Below are 7,145 nucleotides of genomic sequence, written 5' to 3' on the forward strand. Positions count from 1 at the left end.
TAAAACTTAATCTTTCAGTCTTTCTTTTTTTTTTTATATTTGTTAAACAACGTGGTTCTGATTCACATTAATCGTGTCCCTTTTCGATGCTAAACTAAACGGCAAATTCGTCGACGAAACGGCACTTTCGAATTTTTCATTATCAACTCTAATATGCATATAATTTTTTTTTTAATTTTGTATATTTTATTCGTTAATATAAACCCTAAATACCATTAATCATGACTAGAAGAAAAGATTCTTTCATTAAAATTAATATTTACTTTTTTCAAAGTGTCAGCAACTTTCGGTTTCTGCTAAAAATGAGACAGGAACTAACTGTAATCATTAAAATAAAAATCACATACATATTTATCACAGTCATGTTTTTTTTAATTTATTAAAAATGTTTTATCATAAAAAATTAAAAAATAATGCACGTATTGTATTTCATTTTCAACATCAAATCCATTTGTTTAAATAGCATTAATTGACTGTATTTCGTCTTTCATTACTTAGTTCCGATTAAAATTTTGTATCAGTTGAAACCATGGCAACGCATGCATCTTGTTTTTATTTCCTTTTAATTGCGTCAATCTTTGGATAAAGAAAGTGAATTAAATAAAACCTTCTTACTTTGAGCAATTACTGTTATTGAAAAATTATATTTGAACGATTCTTTTTCTCAAATCTTCAGAAGCAAAAATTCAACAGGTATGAGTATATATATATATATATATATATATATATATATATATATATATATATATATATATATATATAAACACATTGGTCATAGGGGGTTAGTTCTCAAAATAACGGCTAAATTTTATCAGTTTTGTTGGCGGTTCTACAGAATTGGGACGAGATGTTGTAGTCGATAAATGAAGTTTTCAGATAAAACAAACAAACAATGGTTTCAGCTGATTTTTTTTTGTCCATTCTAATAAGTTACAATGGTAGTTTCCAAATTATGCAGTCGGAACTACCTCCTGAATATTATTGAATTATTAAACAAAACAACTTTCGTGTTGGCAGGTGAAAAATTGCCGCCATCTTGTTTAAATCAAAACGGAAAATTACCTCCCTTTTGAATTCGCCTGTGTCTTGCGACTGTTTTCATTGAACTATATTTTAAATTTGTTTTGATAAATAATTTTCTACCTCATCTATTTTCGTAATTTTTTGATATAATCATCTTCAAAATACGAGGAATACGTAGATACCATTGTTTTCATGTAAAATCCAGTTTTACGATTTCCTAAAATCTCGTCCCAACAGTGTAGAAGCGCCGTTTTGTTTGATCGGTGACAGGGCAAATTAATCCACCGTCTTAATATGTTGTATGATTTATGCGGATTGAAAATAAATAAATAAATTTACAAGACAAAACCGACTTTTGCTGACGCATAAATACGTAAACAACGTAAACAACGGGGAAAATCAGAATCAAAACGAGGCAGATTTTCAACACAAATAAATAACGGAAGAAAACAATCAGCGTATGTTTATGTTTGTGACAATTTATTTTTTGACGAAAAAAAAAAAAAAACATCAATGAAATAATAAAAAAATCACGGGAAAATTTTTTTTTTCGATAAAGTGTGTGTGTGTGTGTGTGTGTGTGTGTGTGTGTGTGTGTGATAACGGACCCCTCCCTATGCCTCTAAAAAGAGGCATTTATTATTCAGTGCATTGACAATGCAGTAATGCACTGCATTGTATTCCGTATTGTTTTCACTGTTTGTTTTTCACACATGCGAAAACCAATGAATTCCGTATTGTTCTCACAGATCGCCATGGTGCGCGCGCGAAAACAAACATGGCCACCAGTGAAACAATATAGAATACAGTGGATAATAAAGGTCTTAATATCATTGCCCTTAGATTGATAAATGAAAATTCCTTTATATAAGAGGGGGATGCGTGTTCTCTTCGAGTGATTCCAATGTAGGGAATCGATTTATTAGAATATTGTATTAGAAACTGAGCAGCACCGGCACCGCTTACAATTATTTAAATATTGATTTTTTTCGCATTGTTTTCATACTTTGGTAATCGATAATAATCCACTGAAAAAAAAAATGAATAAAGACGAAAAGAAAACAATATAAGAGGAGTATATTTGTTTTCGTCGAGTGGTTCCAATATCGGGGATCAATTTATCAGCTGTATTAGGAACTGAGCAGTCCCTACAAATATTTAAATTTTTTGCATCTTCCGTTTTGATAATCTGGTAGATGCCAATCGATAATAATTCGCTGAAAAAAAATCTATAATATAAATCTCACCTGTCTGTTTAAATGTATGTATGTATGTATGTATGTATGTATGTATGTATGTATGTATGTATGCCTAGAACTTTCGACAGAGGCTACGGATTTTCACGAGATCAGTATCGTTTTGAAGCTCGACCCTTCGGACGACAAATATCGAAAAATTGGCCAAAAACATTAATTCCTTCACCCTAAACTGGGCACTTTTCTAGAGGGAGAGGTCGCTTTTTTCGCTGATATTTTCGAAAGTCAAGCCTTAATTTAAACCTACATCACTTCCGGGTTGGCGATGGGCGCAACAGCAAACACGTCGCATTTTTTTTTTTCAGGTTCTTTTCCTCATTCACGGTACAGGCTCGAGCCTGCCTGCCTACTATCACTTTTTTTTTTTTTTTTTTCAACACACACCTCCAAACACCTTGGAAACGGTGGGCACCCAGGCTAATAAAAAATAAATGAAAAAAGATGAAAATAAAAGATAAAAGGGGTATGTGCAGACCCAAGTTAATCTCTAAAAGAATTTACGTGTACAAAAAAAAAAAAAAAAAAAAAATTACAGTGAAAAATGTTGAAAAAAAATGTTTGAATTTCAAGTTCGAATAAATCAACTTTAAAAATCTTTGGAAAAATAATTTAAGAATTATCACATTTAAATTTGGGGCAAACAAGTAGTTTTCTAGATATTAAGATCTTTACTACAATCCAATGTAATTGATTCTGTTTTTATTGGAGGCCATGCATTTTCCCAACTGAACAAGTACTAATGCGCATGCTTGTTACAAAACACCCCCTCCTCCCCATGTTAAGAATGGCGAACACGGTAGCGTTTGTGAATATATGGTTAAGTGGCAGTTTTAGTCATTTAGAACTGCTTTAAAGTAATTTAAGTGACAATAGAATACTCTTTTCGTTCTTTTGACTCTAATCAACCGAGAACCACACCTGTTTATATAAAAACATATAAGATATTAACGGATACACACTCAAGAGTCAAAACAATGAAAAGAATATGCTGTTGTCGCATCCCTACATGTAACCAAACAATTTAACCTTATTTCATCTTATATTTAATTAAGTATATTCTGTAATGTTGTCTCAGTGCTTCTATATAATATGAACTGAACTGTTTAGCTAACCCTAACATAACTCTTTTAATAAAGATAAATGAAAGCCTATCCAAAAAATTCAAAATAAAAAGTTGCAAAAGAGTAAAAATAACAAAGATATGCAAAAGTCGGAACTTGATCTTTCTCAACTTTTTTTTAATGAAATCCCTTGAGACAAGGCATGAAGCCACTTGATGTAATGAGTTAACAAGAACAACAAGATGATTATCGCAAAGACAGGAGATGTCTATTGACCTTTGTCTTGAAAAGATCAAGGTTGTAAGTAGGAGAAAAACTGAGCAGGAAGAGAGTTATACAAGCTTGCAGTCTTTGGAAAGAATCTACTTAAATAGGAAGCTGTATTACAATAAGATATCAAAACAGTGGATTAATGGAGACCAATAGACTAATGTCGAATGAACTGAAACAAAGGAAGCAGATAGCAAAGGTAGCAGACGAACTTGCAACAAGCACAGTAGCAGGAGTTAATCTCGCGGCTTAAGATTTGAAATCTATTTCTCCCTGGCTTGTCCAACCACAAGCCAGCTCTCAATCACATGACCAAGTACATAAAAGGTAAATTCGGCAAACTCTCTTTCTCTTTCTCCCTAGCTTTCGTCGGCAGCAGACATTCGCCTGGAGGCTTTCGCCCCAGGCCTAACGTGAATACAACAAGCCAACATGGCTATCATCAAAACTTGTTTCCACGTGCACTTCACACACGTACTATTTCCTACCACGAGACACTAACCCTTTGTCCTGTCTCTACTATCGAACACACACTTCTACACACGTAAACACATTAAACATTTTTCTCTCTCTTTCAACGGGCCTGATCTATATCTAATCTTCGTCTCCACATCAGGAACTCTTTTCACTACTACTATAAATACAAACGTGCACGAACACTGAACTTTCCTACTAACCTGTTTCTCTCTTGTACATGCTACTAACGAAGATGACAAATAAAGTTGCTTTTGAATATAGAATGAAAATCCATTTCGTTATCTCTTATTCTATATTTTGGTGACCCCAACATGATTGAGAGCTGGCTTGTGATTGGACAAGCAAAAGACAAAATGGATTTCAAAGAATTAACTCCTTTCAAAGAATTAACTCCTGCTACTATGCTTGTTGCAAGTTCTTCTGCTACAGAATAGATCAGAAAATTCTGAAGAACATGCCATAATAGTATTTATAAAGAAGACTGAGACTAACAAAATCATGCCTGTGAGAGGGAGGTCGCAGTGAAGAAAAAAAGGGTGGGAAGGGGTCAATCAAATTACAGGTATGTTTCTGCATTTTATCAAGAACATTGATTGATTGAGATATAATCGTCTGCCAAGTAACAGCACCTTTTTATTTGTATATTTTGGTAAAAAAGTTGGAACTTGATCTGGCTTTCTCATGACTGCAAATCTACGGATACTTATTCCTAAAAAGTACCGAGATCTCCAGCTATGGTATAACTGGAAATGTCTTCTCAATTATTAAATCATTTCTCTCTGATAGGTTCATAATAGTAGTAGTTGATGGGCAAAAATCTGAAGCTCACAGTATTAATGCTGGAGACTCTCAGGGGTCCATCCTGGGCCCAACTCTTTTCCTGATCTACATTAATGATCTTCCAAATCACATCCTAGACATTTATGCTGATGACACTACCATCTATGGTAGCATATCTAAGATCGTAAACGACCAAGTTCTCTCTGATTCTCTCTCCTCTGATCTTGAGCACGTGGTACAATTGGGAAAGGAGTAGCTGGTTACTTTTAATGCATCTAAAACCAAGCTTCTATCTTTACATCATGAACGTTCTGATCCCGCTCTTCCATCAATTGAAATGAATGGCTCTTGTCTTGGGGAGGCCTCATGTTTTGACAAGCTTCTGGGCTTGACTTTACTCCTGATCTTAAATGGAACATGTATATCAAATCTGTTGCCAAGGCCACTGGAAAAATGGTGGGATCCTTCTATCGATCCAGTAGATATCTCACTGCTGATGTAATTCTCTATCTATATAAGAGCCAGGTACGTCCAAGGATGAAGTACTGTTGGCACATCTGGGCAGGAGCTGCTGGAAAGGACTTGTCCTGCTTTGATAGAGTTCAAAATAGACTTTGTAGCCTCGTAAGAGATGTCCTTTTCTCTTCCTTGCAACCTCTATCTCACAGAAGAGATGTTGCGAGTTTGTCTCTGCTTTATCGTTATTTTCATGGCAAGTGTTCAACTGAGCTTCAATCTATGGTTCCCCCTCGTCAAACTTTCACAAGAAACACTTGTCTAGTTGAAAACACTATCAATAATTCCCCCCACTCTTTATCTGTGCCTAAACCTAAACGTAGATTCCATGAACAAAGCTTCTTTCTTAGAACTGCACACCTGTGGAATTGTCTTTCGTTTTCCTGCTTTCCAGCTGACTACAATATGGTTGTCTTCAAGTCCAATGTAAACAAGTTCTTGATGAGCCATTCCACTTAAGTTAACAAATTTATCGAATTTCCATTACTAACGATTACTATATTGTCCAATTGACTACTGTACACTTTTAACCCTTATCCTCGAGTGGTCTCTGGGCCTTGATAAGTGGTTATGCTTATGTAAAAAAAGAAAGAAGAGATTTGTATTAAGTAATTCCAGCCTAAGCCGAATTTCATATGTGTAAGTAATTCGTGAGATTTAAAAATAGTTTTGTTGTTTCAGCAGTTTCTGCCACTGACTGAATTGAACCCCTCGATGCAGTTGGAAGATGCCGCAAGTCAGATATGCCTGCGATCAAGACAAATCTGTACTTTTACACAATTTTGAAGCGAGAGGTTGGGCAGCGGTCAACCCGGATGAAAACTGGAACTTTTATTGGTTCGTACATATTTTCTTTTTATTCATTCCATACAGTCACCTTCGCCTAAACTAAAACTAAACTTCTTCCCTTTAACAACTACAAAAAAATCTTCTCAATCACCATGACAAATAACACGCTACCCGAGAGCCCATCTTTCAAACTCCTTAGCTTAACATTCACAGGCAACACAAATTGGAACAAATATATTGAGGACATTGCCAAGGCTGCTGCAAAGAAGGTGAGCTCCCTCTATCATGCTAGAAAATTATTCACACCAGAGAGTATCCTACATCACTCATGCATGGAGTATTATTGCCACATCTGGGGGGGGGGGTGCATCTCCCACTAGTCTCTCACTCGTAGACAGGGTCCAAAATGAGTCTCAAATCTAATAGGTCTCTCATTATCAGCCAAGCTCCAACCTCTGTCCTATCACCATCATGTTGCATTCTTGTGCCTGTTTTACAAGTACTTTAATGGAGTGTGTTCTAATGAACTCATAGCACTTGTGTTCCCTCGGCGTGCATACTCCTGACTAACCTGACAAGCAGCAAAATTCAACCTCTTCACTGTTGAGATCCCTAGAGGATGGAAGGCCTTCTACTCTAATAGTGTTATATAGGGGTTTCATTGAGAGAGTCTTAGTGAGAGAAGCTTAGAAAGAGTCTTATTACAGTGAGGGATGTTGTAAGGACTCAGAGAGAGAGAGAGAAGCTGTAAGACTTAGATATTGTTCATGTTAGGAGAGATTCTTATATATTAAAATGTTTCTTCTTGTTGTGTAGAAGGGAAGAGAAGAAAGAGAAGCTCTTGGAGTGAAGGGATATAGTATTCAGACAGTTCGGACATGATGATGTTGAGACGTGTATGTAAAGACATATAACACAAATATATAAGACAAATCCACTTTACCTTTCTGTAGGAATCATAAGACACAAGACG

The 7,145-nt window shown here is 35.4% G+C and overlaps 1 protein-coding gene across 5 annotated transcripts in view; it reads left to right on the forward strand.

Annotated features, from left to right (window-relative positions):
• The first annotated feature begins 547 nt into the window (after positions 1-547).
• Positions 548-7,145, forward strand: part of LOC145266421 (polyglutamylase complex subunit TTLL1-like) — a 66,964-nt gene continuing 60,366 nt past the window's right edge. For 3 of the 5 annotated variants that reach the window (XM_080122086.1, XM_080122089.1, XM_080122090.1), the window contains exons 1-2: positions 548-693; positions 6,068-6,220. In XM_080122086.1, coding sequence (XP_079978212.1) covers positions 6,111-6,220 — 110 coding nt within the window. In that variant the 5' untranslated portion in view covers positions 548-693; positions 6,068-6,110. Of the gene's footprint in view, positions 694-6,050; positions 6,221-7,145 lie in introns of all 5 variants that reach the window. The other 2 variants (XM_080122087.1, XM_080122088.1) reach the window with 2 other exon arrangements.

The sequence above is a fragment of the Euprymna scolopes genome, chromosome 41 (genome assembly GCF_053919585.1).
Source record: "Euprymna scolopes isolate OS-2025 chromosome 41, ASM5391958v1, whole genome shotgun sequence".
Lineage (NCBI taxonomy): Eukaryota > Metazoa > Mollusca > Cephalopoda > Sepiida > Sepiolidae > Euprymna > Euprymna scolopes.